At 57.4% G+C, this 23,142-nt stretch overlaps 1 protein-coding gene across 9 annotated transcripts; it reads left to right on the top strand.

Moving 5' to 3' along the window:
• Positions 1–1,189: 1,189 nt before the first annotated feature.
• PNPLA6 (patatin like domain 6, lysophospholipase) lies at positions 1,190–22,739 on the top strand. Of its 9 annotated transcripts, none has more exons than XM_027085729.1 (33): positions 1,190–1,253; positions 1,587–1,674; positions 1,845–1,927; positions 2,115–2,212; positions 3,978–4,118; positions 4,207–4,366; positions 4,856–4,936; positions 5,158–5,286; positions 5,640–5,720; positions 5,807–5,969; positions 6,316–6,399; positions 6,707–6,816; positions 6,946–7,113; positions 7,200–7,277; positions 12,220–12,425; positions 12,645–12,776; positions 12,865–12,988; positions 13,443–13,556; positions 13,827–13,902; positions 15,644–15,787; positions 16,005–16,068; positions 16,354–16,522; positions 16,723–16,905; positions 17,074–17,192; positions 17,380–17,536; positions 17,825–17,941; positions 18,029–18,098; positions 18,539–18,655; positions 20,234–20,535; positions 21,559–21,675; positions 21,799–21,901; positions 22,006–22,115; positions 22,220–22,512. In XM_027085729.1, the coding sequence occupies exons 1-33, from the start codon at positions 1,227–1,229 to the stop codon at positions 22,289–22,291; spliced, it is 3,987 nt and encodes a 1,328-aa protein (XP_026941530.1). In that variant the 5' UTR covers positions 1,190–1,226; the 3' UTR covers positions 22,292–22,512. The 9 variants fall into 9 exon arrangements, with proteins under 9 accessions (XP_026941530.1, XP_026941533.1, XP_026941532.1 ...); XM_027085732.1 differs by having other exon boundaries at positions 1,212–1,253; positions 6,958–7,113; positions 15,647–15,787; XM_027085731.1 differs by having other exon boundaries at positions 1,212–1,253; positions 15,647–15,787.
• Positions 22,740–23,142: the final 403 nt, after the last annotated feature.

Below are 23,142 nucleotides of genomic sequence, written 5' to 3'. Positions count from 1 at the left end.
TCGCGGGTTGTTAGCGAGCCCTCGGCTTTCCCAAGGTGTGTCTTCCGCCGATTCCCGGTAGCTCTCGACTTTCTGACTCTCCCATCCGCCCCACCCCGCCAGCCTCCGGCAGGTGTTTTCGCACCGGTTGCCAGGGCACCCTCGGGTGGAAGGGGACTAGTCCCCCGTGAATTTTACAGGTAATGTCTCAAGGACCCAGTGACTCCCCCAGATTTCCATTAATAATCGAATGGCGCCAGAAACAGCCTCAGCCTCCCAGAAAAGTCTCAGTAATATTCCAGCATTCCTCAGTATCATGTTCGGACGACTGCAGGGACGTGCCCAACCAGCTTTCGGTTTTCCCAGTAATAGTCCTATAGTCCTCAGAATCTCTCGGTAACTTCCTAGTGAGCCCCCACCCACCCACCCGTAATTCCAGCGTCCCTGGTTACGTCTCCCAGCAATGGCGCCAGCATCGTTCCTGGAATCCCAGTGGTGCTCTGCACCATCAGAGACCCCATAACTTTACCATTACGTGACAGTAAATCTCCAGCATCACCCAGTAACACTTTGCGAGCCCACCCCACTCCGAGCGTCCCAGGATGCTACTGAGACCTCGGCATTGCACCACGACCCCCTGTGAAGGAGCTCCCTGCTGCACTCCCGCGTGCCCCAGTCTCTGTCTCCCCGGGGCCAGGCTTGGGCCGGGAGCCAGGCATCTCCCCGGCCCCATGACTCGGGCCCAGTTTTCGTGGGGTGCGGGCATCCAGTCTTCGCAGGGGGTGCTGGGGTGCGACCTAGGGATCGGTAGGTCAGGATTGATCAATCCTTCAGAGACTGGGGAGGGGGCCACCTGCTGGAGAGAGCCGTGCCCCTTCAGGGACTTGTTCGCTGGCTGCTAACAGTGGGTGCCCGGCCGGCTGCCCTTTGGCCCCAGGGTGGGTCTGGATAAGTGGGGCATCAGGTCGGCCTGGTGCGTAGGTAAGGGGAGCCTGGTGGGGACCCGGGGACCCACCTTACTCCCTAGCTCGGGCCCCGAGGTCAATTTGCCCCACCCCTCTGCTCCGCAGCGCCCCTTCAGTCGCCCACAGGCCTGCGGAGAAGCCTCCCCGGCAGTGGGTACGAAGGGGGCAGGGCTTATAGCAGGGGAGGGGCGGGCCCAGAGTGATGACTTGCCCGGGTTCGTCCTGCTTCTTACTCCCCAGGAGTCTGAACTACCAGACCTGCCGCCCAGCCTGAAACAACTGATGGAGGCGCCGCTTCAAACCGGAATGGTAAGGGTTGGGGGTTCGTGTGGCGCCACGGGGACTACAATTCCCGACGTGCTCAGCACGCATCGCGGCCTCGCGAGAACCAGTCTGCGTCTGTTCAGGCGGAACTACGTTTCCCGGTGTGCACTGCGGGCCGCCGAGCCTCCAGAAAGCGTTGCTCCCCAGGGGAGGGAGCAGCGCTGGCCCATTTTGCAGATGGGGGAGTCGAGGCCCGGGCCGACTGCGGTCTCGGGGGAGGCCTTGGCTCCGTGGGATGAGGTCCCGGACGTCCCGGCCCCCGGGGAAGGCTTGGCGGAGTGGGCATGCGATGCACAGCCAGTGCCGTTCGTCCCGCAGGTGCTGGGCGTGATGATCGGGGCTGGAGTCGCGGTGCTGGTCACGGCCGTGCTCATCCTCCTGCTGGTGCGGAGGCTTCGAGTGCCGAGTGAGGACCCGGAGGGCCTTCTGGGGGTGCTGAGGGATGGGAAGCTGAAATGTCCGGGCCCCTGAGGCAGTAGAGATGGGATTTGCTGGAGCCTGCACGCAGCGTCCCCATCTCTGGCCGTGCGGAGTGTGCGTAGAGGTCAGATTGCCCCTCTCCACACTTACCCCTAGAAACTCCAGCCCCGGATGGCCCGCGGTATCGATTCCGGAAGAGAGATAAAGTGCTTTTCTATGGCCGGAAGATTATGCGGAAGGTGAGTCTGGGACCCCCCGGGGCTCCCACTGGCCACACAGAGATCCTGCCCTTTCCCTAATTATACTTCTTAGTAAGCCGGCCGCCCTCCTTGATCAAGGGCCTCTGGATCTGCCCCCCTCTTCCCTAGGGTCTGAACTGGCAGTTGACGCGTTCCTCCCACCCCACCCCATCCTTGATCCTCCCAGGTATCACAATCCACTTCTTCGCTGGTGGACACCTCCGTCTCCACCACTTCCCGGCCACGCATGAAGAAGAAACTTAAGATGCTCAACATTGCTAAGAAGTAAGGCTGTGCTAGGTGTACTTGGGGCTGTCCAGGGCTTTTTGAGTGATCATCCCACACCGAAGGGTGTATCTCGGGCTTCTTTGAACCCCACGGACTGTCTTGGAATCTTGCCATGTCAGTGGGACTATTTCAGAGCTCTCCCCAACCAGACAGGCTGTCTGTATCACCCGAAGGCTCTCTCAGTGATGTTCCCTGCCACAGGGGCATCCGTGAGTTATTTAATCCCCAGGCACTACCTCGGATGTCTTGTCATACCCTTAGGGGTCAAATCTGGGATCTCCCCACACGAGAGGGTTTATTCCAGAGTCTCACTGGAGTTATCGCAGGTCTCTCTGGGACCTGCAGGAGGGGCTATCTCTGGCTTTTGTTCCCTAGGGGTTATCTCAGCAATCTCTCTGCATCAGAAAGCATCTCTCTATGTGACCTCCCTTGGATTTTCCCCAACCTACACAGAGGCTGTGTTAGGGGGTTCTGTTCCCTAGGAGTCATCTCAAGAATCGTTTGGCACTAGAGACACGGGAAGGGCATGTCAGGGCATGTCATCAGCAAAGGGTCCCTCGGGGTCTCTGAGAAAGGCTCTCTCAGGGATCTTTCCAAGTTGGGAGCTGGCTCTGGGGTCTCCTGACATCAGAGATTCTATTTTGAAGGTCTGTCTCAAGTGTTTCTTCACACTGAGGGGCCATTCCAGGGGTGTCCATGGTCAACAGGTGTGCTATCCCATGGCTTTCTATGACTTGAGTAGAAGGGCTATCTCTAGGTCTCCCACAATTAGTTGAGGGTCTGTCCACCTCCCGGGAGCGGTTTCAGTGTCTGCACACCCTTGAGGAGCTACCCTGATGTTGCCATGGCCTTGAGAGAGCTATCTCAGCTCTCTGTGACCTGGGCGAGGGCTAGCCCAAGGATCTTCCTGACCGGAAGAGGAGCTGTTTCTGGATTTCTCTGTAATGTGGAGTTTAACTCAGTTTAAGCTCATTCTAGAGGGTCTATCTTGAGCATTTTGTGAGTAGTGGAAGGACTGTCTTCAGTAGCAACTGTGACTTCCAGGGAGGAGCTCTCCTAGGTCCACGGTTAGTAGAGGGGCTGTATCTGGATTCTCTGCACGTAACCAGGGCTATCTCAAGAGTCTCTGTGACCATCAGAGAGGCTATCTGAGGGTTGTCTGAGACTGGGGAGGAAGGGTTATCTCAGGGATTTTTATAAGGATCAGAGAGGTTTTATCTGGGGTCTCCTGATATAATGGAAGCTACCCCAAGGCTCTGCCTACGTGACGGAGGCTACATGATGGAGGCGTGCAATATGTGGGGTCCCATGATGAACAGAGGTGCTTTTCTGGGGTCTGCCCATATCTTGGAAGCTGTGTCAGGGGTCTGCTTAATGAGAGGGTTCATCTAGGGAGCCTGTGACTAGTGAAGGGTGACCTCAGGGTTTTATTTCAGGGGTCAGCAACTTTTCTCTTTTTTCGGCCACATCTGGGGCTTTGCAGGCTGCGCGCAACGCTGCTGCAACTGCTGCAACGACTCAACTCTGCTGTTGTAGCGTTAAAGTAGCCTCAGACAATGTGTAAATGAATGAATGTATTAATAGCTCGTGCCAATAAAGCTTTATTTACAAAAGGAGGTGGCTGGCCTAATTTGGCCAGTGGGCCACAGTTTGCTGAGTCCTGCTCTGGTGTCCCCGGGGTAGGGCTCTGTGGGGGGTCTCAGGTCTTCCTGAGTCCCCTCCCTGCTTCTCACCCCACCTCGCTCCCCCCTCCTCCCACCAGGATCCTGCGCATCCAGAAAGAGGCGCCAACGCTGCAGCGGAAGGAGCCCCCGCCTGCGGTGCTGGAGGCTGACCTGACCGAGGGCGACCTGGCCAACTCCCACCTGCCCTCCGAGGTGCTCTACATGCTCAAGAACGTCCGGTCAGTGTCAAGGTGCAGGCAGGGGGCTGCAGAGCTGGGGCTGACCTGACCTCCTGCATCTCTCCATTCCCCGGTCCCTATCCAACAGGGTGCTGGGCCACTTTGAGAAGCCGCTCTTCCTGGAGCTGTGCCGGCACATGGTCTTCCAGCGGCTCAGCCAGGGTGACTACGTCTTCCGGCCAGGCCAGCCCGATGCCAGCATCTACGTGGTGCAGGATGGGCTGCTGGAGCTCTGTCTGCCGGCTCCTGTGAGTGGGTTCCCCCTCCGGGGGGCACCACAGTGAGATGGGCGGCAGGGATGAGCGGTGGTGCAGTGGTCACCGGGGACAGGCAGTGCTTTTGGTAGCAGGGTTGGTGGGCTTTTTTTTTTTTTTTAATTTTGGCAATGCCGCGAGGCGCAGCTTGTGGGATCTTAGTTCCCCCACCAGGGATTGAACCCGGGCCACGGCAGTGAAAGCGCCGAATCCTAACCACTGGACCACCAGGGAATTCCCAGGGTTGGTGGTCTTATGAGATGTGCAGGCAGGAGTTGGGAACGGGTGTCCGAGAGCATCTGGGGTGGTCTGCACAGTCACCGGTTATGGTTGGTGATGCTGGTCGGAAGGTTCAGTGGGGTCCGGGTGTCAGTGATCACCGAGGGAGAATGAGGACCAGTGGCGTGGTCAGGGGGCAGGACGTGGGCTGGCAGGGCAGGGGCAGCCCTGGTCAGTGCCCGCCTCCCCCACCCCGTGTCTCAGGATGGGAAGGAGTGTGTGGTGAAGGAAGTGGTTCCTGGGGACAGTGTCAACAGCCTTCTGAGCATCCTGGATGTCATCACCGTGAGTGAGCAGTACGGAGGGGGCGGGGGAGGCTGGGTGGGAGGCCACACCCACCAGGCTGCGTTGGGGAGGGTCACCCCCAGGGCCCCCATCTCTGATGCGTGCCTGATGTTGCCAGTGGTCCCTCAAGGCAGTGGCATCAGGAGGGGTCGGGGGGGAGCAGGAAGGGGGGCTCTCACAGCCCCTGACCTTGATCCTCCTTGTGCCCCCGGCACCCCCAGGGTCACCAGCACCCCCAGCGTACTGTGTCCGCTCGGGCGGCCCGAGACTCCACGGTGCTGCGGCTTCCAGTCGAGGCCTTCTCAGCCGTCTTCACCAAGTATCCCGAGAGCTTGGTGCGGGTAGTGCAGGTCAGCGGGCCATCCACTTCCTTTCATAACCCCCCACCCATCACAGGCTCCTGGGGGCTGGGACCCAGCAGCCAACAGGCACTGAAGCTGCGTTTATCGGCCCTGAGCAGCCGGACCTCCCTGACTCCTCCCATGAGCTGCCTCCACCCCGTGGCCCCAGGTTTCTGCTGCCTGATTGTCGGTTTCTCCCTGGCTCCTAGGGCCCTGCCCAGCCCCTTCCTGCTCCGACCTTGATCTCCTGGCCTTAGCTCCATCTCCCTCTCCCCACCCACGGCCCCACCCCCTCAGTGCTAAGTCCTGTGGCTGACCCTCTTTCTCCCTGGCCCCCTCCTCTGACGGCCATGCCCCCAAAGATCATCATGGTGAGGCTACAGCGGGTCACTTTCCTGGCGCTTCACAACTACCTGGGTCTGACCAACGAGCTCTTCAGCCACGTGAGTTACGTGGAGAGCACCAGGGGCCGGAGGGGTGTGCGGCGTGTGCCTCCCCAGACACGCCACAGGATCCCCTCTGCCCCCAGGAGATCCAGCCCCTGCGCCTCTTCCCCAGCCCGGGCCTCCCAGCCCGCACCAGCCCTGTGCGCGGCTCCAAGCGGATAGCCAGCACCTCTGCTTCTGAGGAGGCGAGGGAGACGCCTGGCCGGCCGCCTGACCCCACCGGGGCCCCACTGCCTGCAACTGCAGGTACCCAAGGTGACCCCTGCCTGACCCCCAGGAACCGTAGGCTGGCCCAGCCAACTCCCAAGAAGCCCAGGCTCTCTGCCCCTCAATGCGTGTCTCAGTTCCTCAGATACTTCCACCTGAGCTGCCCAGCCCCCCCGGGACCCGCTTAGCTAGGTACCCAGGTGTGACTCCTGTTTGGATCCCCCAGGACCCCTGGCCTCAGTCCCCTGGGCCCACTGGAACCACTTTTCCTAGTCCCCCGGTCCCCAGGGACTCTGAGCTGACCTCTCCCCAGGCCCCCTTCAGCTCCCCACCCCCAGTCCTGGGCGCTCTGAGGGGCAGGAGCCTGAACACGCGTCTCCCCCAGGGGACCCAGTGAAGCCCACATCCCTGGAAGCCCCCTCGGCGCCCTTGCTGAGTCGCTGCATCTCGATGCCAGTGGACATCTCAGGTTTGGGGCACCAAGTGGAGTGGGGGGAGGCCATCGAATTTCCGGGTTGGATGCAGGCCTGCCAGTCTTGATTTTTCTCATCCGTGAAATGGGAATATCAGCAGCACTTACTCATGTCTTTTTGTTGTGGGTAGTCGTTGAGATGGTGCCCTCCCAGCTGTGGTGAGAAGGGTTGCAAGGGCCAGAGCAGTGATCGATTAGTCATGTCTGTGTAGCCGTGGCCTCGGGTACATAGGTAGTGCTTGCTTAGACTCCAGCTATGGTCACTCTCATCTTTATTGCATTTATTGCCCCCTGCCCACTGCAGGCTTGCAGGGCGGCCCTCGCTCGGACTTCGACATGGCATATGAGCGGGGCCGGATCTCCGTGTCCCTGCAGGAAGAGGCCTCATGGGGGCCCCAGGCAGCCCTGGCTCGGGTAAGGCCCTGCCCTCTTCCCCCACCCCACCCCAGTCCCCTCCTGGGACCCTGGTCTGGCCACAGGTGGAGTCCCCCGAGGAGGAAGGTCGGGTGGGAGCAGGGAGATCACAGGCCTTGCCCCACACAGACCCCTACTCAGGAGCCCCGGGAGCAGCCAGCCGGGGCCTGTGAATACAGCTACTGTGAGGATGAGTCGGCCACTGGCGGGTGCCCCTTCGGGCCCTACCAGGGCCGCCAGACAAGCAGCATCTTTGAGGCGGCGAAGCGAGAGCTGGCCAAGCTGATGCGGATTGAGGTGGGCAGCTGAGGGTGTCTGGGGGACCAGGTTGGGGGTGGGAGGCCTGGCTGGGCCAGTCTCAACCCCCTTTCCTTCCTCCCCAGGACCCCTCCCTTTTGAATAGCCGAGTCTTGCTGCACCACACCAAAGCCGGCACCATCATTGCCCGCCAGGGGGACCAGGTGAGGCTGAGCCCTGAACTCTGATCATGCAGCCCTGACCCAAGACCTCTCTCTGATCCTTGCCTTTTCACCCTAGATGTAGACCTCCCAGTATATGATTTCCAGCCCCTGACCTTTGGATCCTATGACTCTGACTCACAGCCCTCCCTCCCCATGTCCTCTGGACATATTCTCCTCTAACCCCTGAACCTTTTATACTAGGACCTCCACCCCTAGATTTCTCTTCCCTGTCCTGGCATTTCCTGCAACTTCCATTTTCTGACCTTTCAACTCTACAACATACTCTGATGCTCTGTCTGCTTCTCATTCCTGGGTCCCTGCTAGGATGGGGGCACTCAGTAAACGGGTGCAGGTCAGAATCTGGACCTGGAGGCTGGGAACTAGCCCCACGAGCTGGATTTCAGTGCCTCCTGGTGACACACAGGTGTGGGAAACTGTGCATCCCACTAATCCGTCCATTCTCCAGGCGGGAAAACTGAGACCCGTTGTGACGTCACAGGCCAGGAGCACAGAGGAGGAGGGTTAGGGAGGAAGCCAAACATGAAACCCGGACTCTGCCCTGACTCCCTGTGTGACCTTGGGTGAATCATCTAGAAACTTGTCAGCTTCCTCGCCTGCAGAATGAGTGTCGAAACTATCTGCTAGAAGTGTTGTGAGGATGAAACAGGAAATACTCAGTTCGCAGCTACTAGGGTTTGCAAGGGTGACAGGCCAGGGGAGGGTTGGAGCAGCAGCTCCCAGTCGGGGGATGGGGTGGGGGTGACAGTAGGGGTGACATGACTTAGGCGTTGAGACCACAGCACCGCCCCAGGCTCAAGGGAGGAGCCCTGGGCTTGGGGGAGGGGCTGGGGGTGGCCCAGCTATTAGCTGGCTGGGTGGTGGTGGTGGTTTTTAATTTTTATTGGAGTATGGTTGATTTAAGGGTGGTTGTTACATCACACGATCAGTTGACTGAGTGGCCGCGTTGAGCTGCTCATTGCAGGGTGGGCTCCTTTCTGCAGAGGAAGTTTTATGCCAGCTGTTTGAGGTACTTGGGGGACTGGCTGAGGAAGTGTGGTCACACCGTGGCCCTTGCAGGGGCCCCGGGCCCCTGCTTATCTGGGAGCCTCTGCTGGGCTCAACCCAGTCCGGCCCCAGCCCCAGCCCCAGCCCAGCCTGCTAACACACCAGGCTCCTCGGGGTCTTCAGAACTTTGTTGGGGACAAAGCTGGTCTGCTGTGCCCCCCTCTGAAACTTTACACCAATAGTTTTCAACGTCATTGTCAACGACATTTGGCAACGTCAAGACATTTTTGATTGACTTGGGAGGGTGCTACTGTCATCTAGCGGGTTAGAGACCAGGGATGCAAGACTGCATGGGCCAGTCCCCCTACAACAGAATTATCCAGTCCAAAATGTCAGTGTTGCCAAGGTTGAGAAACCCCGCTTTCCACAAACATTTCCCAAAGCATATTTCATGGAACGGCCATATCACAGGGGGTCTGTGTGCAACATGTTGGAGAAACACAGGTTATTTTACCCCTTCATGGCAGCTCCCAGTGAGCATTATTAGCATATTCAAGGCTCTGAGAAGTCCTGCAGTGAAAAACAACATGCTTCCCAGTCTGAGGACAAATGGCAGCCTACTATTAGTCACTCCCATTTATATCCCAAACCCAGTCTGGGAATTCTATCTTGGAAGGTTCCAGCATGTGTGTATGTCTCCTGGGCCTGGGCCTCTCCCAGGGATCCTTGCAGTGTTTTGGCACTCATCTGGGGCGTTGTGGGGTGTCAGACAGGTTTGTGTAATGAATGAGGAAGGAATCTTTCTGTCTCTGGGCAGTTTCAGTTCCTTATTTGAAAGGGTGGGACAGAGAGGTGTCCAGCTGGGCAGGCTAACCAGAGGGGAGAGGGGCATTTGCTGTGTCCCAGGGTTGTTGCAGAGGCAAGAAACACCAGTGGGGCCCCCTGCCTTTGGGAAGCTCACAGTTCTGACAGACAGTACAGTCAAAGGATTACACAAATTGTTACTACATCATATGTGCTTAGTGCTACAAAGGAGATGTTCTCAGCTCCACAACGTCTGGTTTAGTCAGGGCAGTGTCTCTGTGGAAGTGACCTCCAGAGAAGGAGGAAGGATGAGGACGAATTAACTAGGTGCAAGGGGAAGGAAAGAGCATTCTATGCAGAGGGGACAGTTTGTGCAAATGTCCTGTGGTAGAGCTATTCCACCTGTAGGAAACAAAAGGAAGTCAACAGCAATGGAGTGGAACAAGGGAACCGGGAGCAAAGGGGATTTTTTTTTTTTTTTTTTTTTAATGCACTGCACGGCTTGCAGGATCTCAGCTCCCTGACCAGGGACTGAAGCCAGGCTCCGGGCTCCAGCAGTGAAAGTGGCGAATCCTAACCTCTAGATCACCAGGGAACTTCCCAAAGGGGACTTTTTTTTTTTTTGCGGGGTGATAGTTTTAGAGACGTAATTCATGCATTATACAATTCACCCACTCAAAGAGTACAATTCACTGGTTTTTAGTATATTCACATAGTTGTGCAACCATCACCACTGTGCATTTTCAGAGCATCACCTTAAAAAGAAACACCATACCCTTAAGCCATCAGTCTCCTACCTCCTAAACAGCCCCAGTCCTAAGCAACTACTAATCCTACGTTTCTATAGATTTGCCCATTCTGGACATTTCATATAAATGGAATCATACAATATGTGGCCCCTTGTGTCTGGGCTTCTTTCACTTAGTATGCTGTTTTCAAGGTTCATGCATGTTGTGGCATGTGTCAGTGCCTCATTCTATTAGGGCTGACTACTGTTCCATTGTACGAATGGACCACATTTTGCTTCTTAATTCATCAGTTGATGGACATTAAGTTATTTCTACCTTTTGGCTAGTAGGCATAACGCGGCTATGAACGTTTATGTGCAGATGTCTTTGTGGACACGTTTTCATTTCTGTTGGGTAGATACCTAGGAGTTGAGTTGCTGGGTCATATGGCAACTCTATTTTTTTTCTTTTTTTTTTTTTTGGCTGCGTTGGGTCTTTGTTGCTGCGTGCAGGCTTTCTCTAGTTCCGGTGAGCGCGGGCTTCTCTTGTTGCGGAGCACGGGCTCTAGGCACACGGGCTTCATTCGTTGTGGCGTGTGGGCTCAGTAGCTGTGGCTCGCGGGCTCTGGAGCACAGACTCAGTAGTTGTGGCACACGGGCTTAGTTGCTCCGTGCCATATGGGATCTTCCCAGACCAGGGATCGAACCTGTGTCCCCTGCATTGGCAGGTGGATTCTCAATCACTGTGCCACCAGAGAAGTCCCGGCAACTCTATTTTTAATTCTTTGAGGACTTTTTAAATTTTTGCCACATTGTTTCCCAGTGGCTGTATCATTTTACAGTCCCACCAGCAGTGTGTAAGGATTCCAGTTTCTTACATCCTCTCTAACACTTTTTGATTCAAGCCATCCTAGTGGGTGTGAAGTGGCATCTCACTGTGGTTTTGATTTGCATTTCCCTAATGATTCATGATGTTGAGCTTACTGGCCATTCAAAAATCTTCTTTGGAGAAATGTCTATTCAGAGCCTTTGTCCATTTTTTTAAAAAAATTATTTATTTTTTGGCTGCAGTGGGTCTTCCTTGCTGCACGCAGGCTTTCTCTAGTTGCAGAGAGCGGGGACTACTCTTCATTGCAGTGCGCGGGCTTCTCATTGCAGTGGCTTCTCTTGTTGTGGAGCATTGGCTCTAGGCGCCGGCTTCAGTAGCTGTAGCACGCGGGCTCAGTAGTGGGGCTCGCGGGCTCTAGAGCACAGGCTCAGTAGGTGTGGCACACGGGCTTAGTAGCTCCGCGGCATGTGGGATCTTCCCGGACCAGGGCTCGAACCCGTGTCACCTGCATTGGCAGGTGGATTCTTAACCACTGTGCCACCAGGGAAGCCCTTACCCATTTTTTAATTGAGTTATTTGTCTTTTTAGTACTGAGTAGTAAGAATTCTTTACATATTCTGGATACCAGACCCTTAGCAGATATATGATTGGCAAATATTTTCTCCCACACGGTGTGTTGTCCTTTCACTTCCTTGATAGTGCCCTTTGAAACTCAAAAGGTTTTAATTTTGTTGCAGTCCAGTTTATCTGTTTTTCATTTTGTTGCTTGGGCTTTTAGTATCATATCCAAGATTCTGTTGCCAAATTCAGTGTGACCATGATTGACCCCTGTATTTTCTTCTAAGAGTTTTATGTATGTATGTATGTATGTATTTGGCTGTGTTGGGTCTTTGTTGCTGCGCATGGGCTTTCTCTAGTTGTGGCGAGCGGGGGCTACTCTGCGTTATGGTGCGCCGGCTTCTCATTGTGGTGGCTTCTCTTGTTGCGGAGCACAGGCTCTAGGCGTGCAGGCTTCAGTAGTTGTGGCACGCGGGCTCAGTAGTTGTGGCGCACGGGCTTTGTTGCTCAGCGGCATGTGGGATCTTACCGGACCAGGGCTCGAACCCCTGTCCCCTGCATTGGCAGGCGGATTTTTAACCACTGCGCCACCAGGGAAGTCCCATCTTCTAAGAGTTTTATAGTTTAAGCTCTCAGATTCATATCTTTGATCCATTTTAATACGGCATAAGGTGAGAATCCAACTTTATTCTTTTCCATGTAGCTATGCAGTTGCCCAGCACAAGCAAAGAGGCTCTAAGCTCAGCCATGCTCCTGTGTAGCCAGTCTTCGTCGGCTCTTGCTGGCTGTGTTGAAAAGAATTCATGGGCCTTAATCTGGGTTGAGTTGGGTGATCCATTAGCAATGTCTGCCCTGGTGCTGAGTGGGAATATAGATGACATATGCTGCTCAGCTCAGTGCTATGGAAAGCCTTCACTCCCTCCAACTTTTCCTTCCTTAACCTTTCCTCTGGAGTGCACTGACCTGAGCTGTGGGTGAGGTGGTGCCCCTGTGCCCATCTCCTGGCCCTTGCCCTACAGGATGTGAGCCTGCACTTCGTGCTCTGGGGCTGCCTGCACGTCTACCAGCGCATGATCGACAAGGCCGAAGACGTGTGCCTGTTCGTGGTGCAGCCCGGGGAGCTGGTGGGACAGCTGGCCGTGCTTACCGGCGAGCCCCTCATCTTCACGCTGCGAGCCCAGCGTGATTGCACCTTCCTGCGGATCTCCAAGTCTGACTTCTATGAGTATGACTGGGCCCGATATTGGGGTGGGGGTGACGCTTAGGCAGCCCCGACCAACTCTGTTCTGCCCTGCATGAGGCCATCCCTCTGAACAGCCAACAGTTTTCCAGGGAAGATTTGAGCCCTTCTTGTCCCGCCTCCAGGCCATCCCCCACCCTCTCTACTCCCGAAGGGCTGTTCTAGGGCGCCCCCGGCCCATGCACCCCTGCCCTTCGCCTACAGGATCATGCGTGCACAGCCCAGTGTAGTGCTGAGCGCTGCGCAGACCGTGGCCGCGAGGATGTCGCCCTTCGTGCGCCAGATGGACTTCGCCATCGACTGGACAGCGGTAGAGGCGGGACGCGCACTGTACAGGTGCAGGCCCTGCCCCCACCTCTCCCCTCAGGCCCTGCCTACGAGGACCCCTACCCTGTCTGACCCGCCCCTCCCACCCCCACCCCAGGCAGGGCGACCGCTCCGACTGCACCTACATCGTGCTCAATGGGCGGCTGCGAAGTGTCATCCAGCGTGGCAATGGCAAGAAGGAGTTGGTGGGCGAGTATGGCCGCGGGGATCTCATAGGAGTGGTGAGCTCGGCCCCACCCACTGACCTCTAACCTCTCCCAGTCCAGTTTCCCCCCACGCCCAACATACACTTCATCCCAGGTAACCTGTTGGGGGTAGAGAACGCTCCCTCCCCAACCTATGACCTCGTGCAATCCACTTTCCCAACTCCTTTCCATGGGGTGGGGCCATGGGGGCAACCTCATCAGGATGGCGAGTCTGATCTGAATCAGTCTCCAGACCTCTCTACCTCAGAAGAGGGGACCCCCGCCGGTGTGGATCCCTGTCCTCCTGTCCTCTCCCTTTCCTCAGAGCCCCGAGATGGGTAGTAAGGCTTGGTTCTCTCCACCCCATCTGGGGGTTGGGGCGGGGTGGGGGGGACTCGGTAGGGCCTCCTCTCTGCACCCACGGTCGTCCTCTCCCTTACCTATCAAGCTCCTGGCTCACGCAGCCCTGGTCAGGCACGCTGTCCCCTAGGTGGAGGCGCTGACCAGGCAGCCACGTGCCACAACGGTGCACGCGGTGCGCGACACAGAGCTGGCCAAACTCCCCGAGGGCACCCTGGGCCACATCAAACGTCGATACCCGCAGGTGCAGCTCGCTGGGTTGTGGGCTGTTCTCCTAACGGGGGCTGGACAGATGGGAGTGGGGGCGGGTACCCAGAGAAGGCAGGGCCTAATGTGTGGAGAGGGGGGTTAGATGGGGGTGGAGCCCTAGGAAGGAGGTGAAGCCTCCAAGTGAGGGCGGGGCTCATGGGGTGGGACTCAGGTAACAGGGACCCAGGCGCCCTGGTAGAGGAGGAAAAGGTGGTGCAGAATTGCTCCTCCAGTCTCACTGGACCGCCGGCCTCCAACGACCCAGGTTGTCACCCGCCTCATCCACCTGCTGAGCCAGAAAATTCTGGGGAATTTGCAGCAGCTGCAAGGACCCTTCCCAGGTGAGAGCTGGCCAGCGCCCGTGAATGCTAAGGGATCTAGTCCAACGCCCAGGACGAGCTAGGAGAGGGAGCCATTGAACCCAGGGCATGCTGGGAAGTGGAGTCCTGCGTATAACCTGCTCTGGGCGGGGCTTCAAGTGGGAAGTGGGAATCCGAGTTCCGGTGCATGCTGTGGGCTGCAGTGCTGGTTATTGGGCATGCTGGGAAACGGAGTCCTGGACCCAGGGCCGGCTTTTTAATGGAATCTGAAGTATCAGTGGTGCTGACAGGAGGAGTCTTTAGGGCAAGCTTGGTTCAGGGTGTCAGGGCTGGCTGGAGGATGGAGTCCACATACTAGGAAGGGGAAACCTAGACCAAAGTGTGCTGGTAAATGTAGTCTATGGGGTGGTGTTTGGGGCCCAGGGCATGTTGGAAAGTGGCTTCGTAGGTTACCAGCCTGTTGGGAGATGTGGTTCCTGGTTCCGGTGAATGCTGGGAGATGGCCCCTGTCCCAGTGCATGCTGGGGGTGGTGGTGGTTGTGTGGTTCCCTTCCCTGGGCATGCTGGGAGATGTGGTTTCCGTCAGCTAGGATACACTGGGAAATTGAGTCAGATTCGAGATGTGCAGAAATATGGACCTGAGGTTCTATGTTATGGTGACCTGACCCTGGACCAGCCTGGCAACCTCTACTCTCCTTTTCCCCCCAGGGGCTTCTGCCCCATCAGCCCTGACACCTGGATCCTGAGGGTAGGGGCGGGGGTGAGCCGTGGCCAAGAACTGCCCCTATGCCCAGGGTCTTCCCCGATAGACTTTTCCCCCAGTCTCGCACCAAGTACACAAATACATGTTCTCTCCCACCCGGCTGCCAGGACCGCCCTTGGTGTGATTCTGGGGCAGATAATGGGGGCAGGGACTTTAAAATCTCAGACCTCTGGGAACCTGGAGAATGCACAAGAGAGACAAAGCCCCTAGAAGGGTTTACAGCTTCAGAAGCAAGATACAGTTTTTAAGATACAAAGAAAGAGTACAATGTCGGATAATGTACTGTGAAGAAAACAAAATAGGGTCTTGATGGGGTATGACTAGAGGCGGGAGGGAGGCTTTTCTGAGATCAGTGAGCTGAGACGTGATAAATGAGATGGGGCCAGACGCTGACAGAACTCTGAAGGCTCTGCACACAGGGCTTGGCGGTGTTGAAACACTTCAAGGAGGAAAGTGAGTGAGGGGGAGGGGGGGCAAGTCATGCAGGGACTAGGAGCCGTCGAAAGGCATTTGAAGTTGTTCAGACTGTTATAGGAAAACTGGAGGAGAGGAGGCTGGGAGAAGTCCGGTCAAGAGATGGGGGTTGATGTCTTGGTCTAAAGTGTAAGTAGAGAAGCTGAGAAGCAATCAGTGCGTCAAAAATATATTTATTTCCGTCTAGTTTTGTGTTCAAGTCCCTTTAGTGGACAGAGGCCCCAAGGCCAGAATGGGGTAGGGGCACAGATCAGTCCACACAGGTGGAGTGGAAAACAGAAATGGTTATACAGTTGTGTAGTGGATGCCACTGAGGAGATTGGGCCAAAACTGAAGGTCAGATAGGCAGGTCTTATCAAGAACAGTGGTTGAGGCTGTGAAGCTAGGATTGAGGCCATGACCTTCACTACGGCATCACTAAGCCTCAGCTGAGGAACAGGGAACAGGGATTTCTGAGAAGGCAGAGGCGAGCTGACCTTTCCAGACACAGGACTGCACAGCAAATACCATCCTTTGGGGTCTCAGCAGGTTCGGGCCTAGGTGTTCCCCCTCACTCGGAGCTCACCAACCCAGCCAGCAACCTGGCAACGGTGGCAGTGCTGCCCGTGTGTGCCGAGGTGCCCATGATGGCCTTCATGCTGGAGCTGCAGCATGCTTTGCAAGCCATTGGTCAGTCGTGGGCAAGGGCAGGCTTTCCGTCTGCGTGGGGCAAGGCGCATGTGGGTGGGGGCATTGGCCAATGAATGGAGACGCCTGGGTGGGCCAGAGGTGGGGCTGGGGGGCTGGAACAGGGCTGTGGGAGCGGAGTGGGTGGTATTGTCTTATAGGAGGGTCCTCCAGCTCCGTTGACCTGGGTTCCTAAACACCCTTCCTCACCCATCCCCAGGCCCCACACTTCTTCTCAACAGTGACATCATCCGGGCACGCCTGGGGGCCTCTGCACTGGACAGGTGTGTGTTGGGGGTGCAGGAGGTTAGGGTGGGGCGCGAGGGATAAGCTCAAAGCATAGGATTCTTTCAGATCTCATTTGAGGTCTAGGCTGTGAAACAAGGAGCATGCGCCCCCCATTCCTCTGGTCACTGGGGAGACAGTGTAGTGAATCCGCCCCTGGAGGATGCAGGCGTGTGGGGCTTGGATGTCCAGGTCCCCCTCCCCAGAGCAATGGAGCTACATGGTCCCTGAGGGCAGGGACCCCTGACCAGCCCCAGGATGACTGTCCCCCGCCCCCATCCTAGCATCCAGGAATTCCGGCTGTCAGGGTGGCTGGCCCAGCAGGAGGACACGCACCGCATCGTGCTCTACCAGACGGACGCATCGCTGACGCCCTGGACCGTGCGCTGCCTGCGCCAGGCCGACTGCATCCTCATGGTGGGCCTTGGTGACCAGGAGCCCACGCTTGGCCAGGTCTGGAGACCATTCACAGTGACCCCATCCCTGGGATCCCGCCCCCTGCCCTCCGGTGCCTGCGCCGGGCCACGTGCACCCTCACCGGTGGGGCTAGGCGACCAGGAACTACGGGGCCAGGTGTGGGAGGAGCAGGGAGGAAACCACGGGTGAGAGTGACTTCCGTGCTTCCCCCTTCTCCCCCCCCCCCCCCCCCAAAGCTGGAGCAGATGCTGGAGAACACGGCGGTGCGCGCCCTCAAGCAGCTGGTCCTGCTGCACCGCGAGGAGGGCCCGGGTCCCACGCGCACAGTGGAGTGGCTCAACATGCGCAGCTGGTGCTCGGGGCACCTGCATCTGCGCTGTCCGCGCCGCCTCTTCTCGCGCCGCAGCCCCGCCAAGCTGGTGAGGGGCCCTGCAGGGGACTGGTCGGCTCTCAGGACCTTTCAGGGGCGTGGCTACTGGAGGGGCGCGGCCTAGAGACCAGCGGGGCCAGGGCAGTGCCTTGGAGGTCTAGACGCCGCTTCCTACACCCGCATCCTCATGGGCCGCGTCTCTCTCCTTTCACACCAGCACGAGCTCTACGAGAAGGTTTTCTCGAGGCGCGCTGACCGGCACAGCGACTTCTCCCGCCTGGCGCGGGTGCTCACAGGCAACACCATCGCCTTGGTGCTGGGCGGGGGCGGGGCCAGGTGAGGGGCGGGGTCAGCGCTGACAGGAGCGGGGCCAGGGGCCCTGAGGGGTAGAGCTGATTCCCTGGGCGCGATCCCATAGGGGCGGGCCGGCACCACCTTCCTAGCAGGTGAGGGAGAAGGGATAAGATTCCTGGGGGTGGGGCTTAGGGGATTTCCAGAGGGTCACTGGGTCTCCACCTTGCAGAGGCTGCTCACACATCGGAGTGCTGAAGGCATTAGAGGAGGCGGGGGTCCCTGTCGACCTGGTGGGCGGCACGTCCATCGGCTCCTTCATCGGGGCCCTGTACGCCGAGGAGCGGAGCGCCAGCCGCACTAAGCAGCGGGCCCGGGAGTGGGCCAAGGTGTGTGTTGCGGGGAGGGGGTCCCCCCACCCCAGGAGCACCCTGAAACCTCACCCTAGACGGGCTTCTGGGTTTCTCCTGCCCCTCCCCGTCTTAATCTGTGAGCCCCACCTGGATCCTTTATAGAGATACCTCCAGGACCTTGGATGACCCCCCCCCCAATGACTTTCTGGCTAGTGACCCTAGTCTCCAGCTCCCAGCTGGAGAAGTCAGGCCCCTTAGGGACTGCCTAGTCAGTGACCCCCAAGTGACTCCTGTTTGACCCCCCGCTGGCCCATTGCCCCCTAGAGCATGACTTCAGTTCTGGAGCCCGTGCTGGACCTCACCTACCCTGTCACCTCCATGTTCACGGGGTCGGCCTTCAACCGCAGCATCCACCGTGTCTTCCAGGACAAGCAGATCGAGGTGCACTCTTCCCCCATGCCTGCCCCTCCCCTGCCCCTCCCCACAGGAGTCCCCACTCCTCCTGGACCGCAGTCCCTGTCCCTGTAGGACCTGTGGCTGCCGTACTTCAACGTGACCACGGACATCACCGCCTCAGCCATGCGTGTCCACAAAGATGGTGGGTACCCCAGCCAGCCCCACCAAAACCACTGTAGCCATGTGGGGAGTGGGTGCGGGGGAGGGGCAGCTGAGCATCTGGGACATTGTTAACATGAGTGACCATCCCTCCTGGCCTGAGTGCTGAGCACCAATCGTCACCCACTAATGCCCCAGAGGCCCCAGGTATGTCTGTCCTCGCGGGCAGGAGGCCGAGAGACTAGTTGGGCGCCTCACCCCCTCACACCAGTCCCCACAGGCTGCGTATGGCGTTACATCTGGGCCACTGCCTCCTACTGCCCCTACCTGCCCCCGCCTTGCGACCCCAGGGACGGGCACCTGCTGGTGGACGGGTGCTGTGTCAACAATGTGCCGGGTCAGCGAGCCCACCGGGCTGGCTGGGCCTCCAAGTGTGTCTGAGTGTGCCAGTGCGTGTCTGTGTCTGTGTGTCCCGCCGGGCAGGCTCCCTGTGGCGATACGTGCGTGCCAGCATGACACTCTCGGGATACCTGCCGCCACTGTGTGACCCCAAGGATGGGCACCTCCTCATGGACGGCGGCTACATCAACAACCTACCAGGCAAGTAGCCATCTGCTTGTCCCCGTGCACAGACACGCGGGCAAGCTCATAGCAGGCATGTGTGTGTGCAGGTGAAGGATGCGCCCATGTGCTATATTTGACACGCACACACACAGGGCAAGCGTGGACACACGCAGGTGGGTGGGGCAGCTCCACAACGAGCTTTCTTTCACACCCACTCACTTGAAGCATGCAGATGAGAGGCAGGGGAGTTGCAACTTAAAATTCCACACACCCAGTGGTGTGCAAACACAAGTAGACACCTACACTGGCTACACAGGCGCTTGAGGTCCCATAGATCAGGGATCCGCACACTGCACCCCACAAGCCAAACCTGGCCCCCTGCCTGATTTTGTAAATAAAGTTTTATTGGCACACAGCCACACCTAATCATTTATCCTTTGTCTGTGGCTATGTCTGTGCAGCAGAGTTGAGTAGTTGCAACAGAGACCATATGGCCTGCAAAGCCGAGATTAGTTTTTCTCTGGCCTTTTACAGACAGCTTGCCAACTCCTGCATAGGCGTTCTGTACAGATACTTGCACTCACACAACCTCATGCGCGTGAGCAAGTGTGTACAAACTCACAGGAGGACGGACACACTTGGACGCACAAAGAAACATACTTAGACATTGATCTAGGGACACAGGAAAGAAATACAAACAGTCCTGGGTGTGTGTGCAGAGGTATAGCACACCCAGAGGTGGGTGTGTTCACAAACATACAGACGGGACATGCACATACCTGATAGGGGTGTGTACAGCACACACACAGACACAGACAAGCTTGTGAGGGACACGGGCAAAGTCTTCTGGAGACTTAGGTGTCTTTGGGGACTGGACCTGGCTACAGGACCCTGTCCATGTCCCCCCAGGCACCCTGAGACCCACTCAGGGGCCCTCAGTGGGGCACCCAGACCCACAGCTACAGCACCCTCCTCAGCGCGCCATCACCCCACCCTTCACCCCATCCGTCCCGCTGCCTGAATCTCCTTGATCCGGCTCTTTGCTCTGTGTCCCTTGTCTCAGTCTCAAGATCCCTCTTTCTGCCCGGATTCTCTCTCCTTCCATATCTCTGGCCCCTGATATCTCTCTCTCCCGCGAATCTCTGTTGCTGTCTCTGGTCCCCTGCATTTCTCTCCCCGCGGCTCTGTCTCCCGATGTCTTTATTCCCGCATCTCGCTGCGTCTCTGATCCTCCATCTGTTTCCATGACTCTGATCCCTTCATCTCTGCCTCCTGGTGTCCTTACTATAATCTGTCTCCGTGTTACTCTCCTTCCATATCTCTCTCCCCCATGTGTCTGAGCTTGGGTCTCTTTCCCCAGTGACTTTATCCCTCTGCCTCCATCTTCTCCATTCCTCTGGCCCTGGTTCCCCAGACCTAAAAGCTCCAACACCCGTCCCCTCCTCCACATCATCGGCCTCTACAGCCATACCCTTTGCACGCCTACGTGTTGTTCGCATGGTTTTTTTTTTTTTTTTTGCGTGACCACGTGCGTGATGGTGTTTGCGGGGCTGCATTGAACTTCCCTGCCTCAGTCCCGGTGGAGAACAGCCCCCTGACCCCCATGCCCCACAGCGGACATTGCTCGCAGCATGGGTGCCAAGACGGTCATTGCCATCGACGTGGGAAGCCAGGATGAGACGGACCTTAGCACCTACGGGGACAGCCTCTCTGGCTGGTGGCTGCTGTGGAAGCGGCTGAACCCCTGGGCAGACAAGATCAAGGTTCCAGACATGGCCGAGATCCAGTCTCGCCTGGCCTATGTGTCCTGCGTGCGGCAGCTGGAGGTCGTGAAGTCCAGCTCGTACTGCGAGTACCTGCGGCCACCCATCGACTGCTTCAAGACCATGGACTTCGGGAAGTTCGACCAGATCTATGTGAGCGGGTGGGAGCCACTTGGTGCCAGTGTGGTGGGCCGGCAGAGCTTTAATACTGAAAGCCCAGAGCAACATGAAGGGAAGGATTCTAGGGCTGCATTTGGGATCCATGGGGAATAGAACGGTAATCAATCAGTGATGTCTGCAGTGAGTGTGGCAAGGGGATGTACATGTGTATGTGCGAACTAAGTTTCTTAGTATGTGCCAGCGGCACTGCCTGAAGCACGCTGTAGAGATTTCTAATGCTGTTTCTAATTAGAGATTTCTAATGCCGTTTCTGTGTAGGTGGGAATGAGAACCACGAAAAATTAGTAACGTCCGATGCCAAGTCTGGGATACACTGGATGGAGCACTGTATAATGTGCCACTGACCCAGAAAAATGTGTCATAGCCCATGCCAACTGAAAATGATCGGTAGCTGGGACTTCCCTGGTGGTCCGGTGGTTAGGACTCCGTGCTTCCCCTGCAGGGGTCATGGGTTCGATCCCTGGTCAGGGAACTAAGATCCCGCATGCCGCACGGCGTGGCCAAAAAAAAAGAGAAAGAAAGAAAAGAATATGATCAGTAGCTGCTGCCCAGAGCCCTGAGTAAAAATGTCTGATTCCCTTTCTGGGCTCACTGGGAAGGCGTACCATGCTGGATTAGTGATGTCTGTTATGGGCATGGGAGATGATGATATTTACGGGTATACCGCATATTTGCAGACCTTGAAATAAGCCTGCATGCCGCCATCTCGAATCATTTGGTACTTGGCACACTGCATGGGGCTGAGTGGGAAAGCATGAGCAAAGAGTGATTGGTAATGTCTGGCAGGGGCACAGGATAGGGGACATGGGGGTGAGTGTGCTACGTGTGGCCGACTCTGAAATCAGTGTAGTCTCAAATGCCAGCTCCGCCAGAGCATCAGGCTTTTGAGGGGCCAGGGCAGGGGCAGGCAGGGTGGGGATAAGCAGAGAAGATGAGGCAGAGAAGAACACCCCCAGGGATTGCAGACATGGCCCCAGACCCCCTCGTTTCCTGCAGGATGTGGGCTACCAGTACGGGAAGGCCGTGTTTGGGGGCTGGACCCGGGGCGACATCATTGAAAAGATGCTCACGGACCGACGGTCTGCAGACCTTAATGAGAGCCGCCGTGCAGATGTAAGCCTGCGCCCTCCTTCTCCGGCGGGGCCGCTCTGACGACACATCCCCCGTCCCCAGTCCCCTCTGGGTCTCCCCCAGACCTCAGACGACCCCGAGAGCCTCACCCACGCCTCTCCGCAGGTGCTTGCCTTCCCCAGCTCCGGCTTCACCGACTTGGCGGAGATCGTGTCCAGGATCGAGCCCCCCACGAGCTATGTTTCTGTTTCCGACGGCTGCGCAGATGGTGAGGGGGCTGAAGGCATCCCCAGGAGCCCGGGGTCGGTGTACTGGTGGCTGGAGAGGTCAGCCCAGCCCAAGCGCCCTCAACTTCACCCACTGCCATTCCAGGGGAGGAGTCGGACTGCCTGACTGAGTACGAGGAGGACGTGGGGCCAGACTGCTCGCGGGACGAAGGGGGCTCTCCAGAGGGCGCGAGCCCCAGCACTGCCTCCGAGATGGTGAGAGTGGGTGGTTCGGGCCCCCCACAAGGTGGGGAGACCCAGATGACTGCACCGGTGTCCCGGGCTGTGTGTCACGTGCGGGGTCGCCCCTATCCCTGCAGGAGGAGGGGAAGCCGATCCTCCGGCACCGGAGCTGTCTGCCGCAGGACGCCCCCAGATCTGCGGATGCCTGAGGACCTCGAGAGGGGTCCCCCTTTGGGCTGGACTAGGGGTGGGCCCTCTGGAGGCGGCTCACTGCCCCTCTGCCTGCTGCTATGCCTGTGACCCCCCGGGGTCCCCCTTGACCCCCAGCCCCCAGGGTCCACACACTGGACTGGCTTGTCCCCCGGGGGAGGGCCAGCACTGCACTGATGACCCTTGATCAGTCCCACCAATAAACCTGCCCCTCTCGGAAGCGGCCGTATGTCATCTTTGGGTTCAGGGGGCACCTCGCCCCACCTTCCATGCTCAGGATGGCCAGGGCTGGGGCCGGAAACGACCTTGAGCTTGTCACCATGACCTGTGCTCCCAGCCTCGGGCTGAGCTTCCCCCACTGGGAGTGGCCATCCCCAACTTCGCCTGTGAGCCCACACACATACGTATGTATATATATGGCATAAAATTTATCATTTTATCCCTTTTTAAGTGTACGGTTCAGTGGCACCAGACAGATTCACATTGTGCAGCCATCCATCCCCAGAAGTGTCTCACCTTCCCAAACTGAAACTCTGTCCCCATGAAACACTCACTCCCTACTCCCCTCCCCCAGCCCCCGGCCCCCACCACCCTACTTTCTGTCCCTAGGAATTTGACTTGTCGGTGGACCTCACGTGAGTGGAATCATATATTATTTGTCCTTTTGTGTCTGCCTTATTTCACTCAGCAGAATGCCCTCAAGGTTTCTCCGTGTTGTAGCAGGTGTCAGAATTTCCTTCCTTTTTAAAGGCTACATAGTATTCCATCGTACGGATGGACCACATCGTGTTTATCCATTTACCCGTCAGCAGACGTTTTGGTTGCTTCCACGTTGGGGCTGTTGTGAATT

Source organism: Aethalodelphis obliquidens, unplaced genomic scaffold (assembly GCF_003676395.1).
Source record: "Aethalodelphis obliquidens isolate GAN/ISIS:26980383/991018 unplaced genomic scaffold, ASM367639v1 scaffold53, whole genome shotgun sequence".
In the NCBI taxonomy this organism is placed as follows: Eukaryota; Metazoa; Chordata; class Mammalia; order Artiodactyla; family Delphinidae; genus Aethalodelphis; species Aethalodelphis obliquidens.
This window is presented reverse-complemented; position numbering and strand designations above follow the sequence as displayed.

Bases quoted from the DNA above. Each gene is read 5' to 3' on its own strand.
- PNPLA6 (XM_027085726.1), top strand. From the start codon at position 1,446: ATGGGGGAGTCGAGGCCCGGGCCGACTGCGGTCTCGGGGGAGGCCTTG. The intron at 4,119-4,206 runs GTCAGTGTCAAG...CCTATCCAACAG, and splicing joins TACATGCTCAAGAACGTCCG to GGTGCTGGGCCACTTTGAGA. The intron at 22,116-22,219 runs GTGAGAGTGGGT...CTATCCCTGCAG, and splicing joins CCAGCACTGCCTCCGAGATG to GAGGAGGGGAAGCCGATCCT.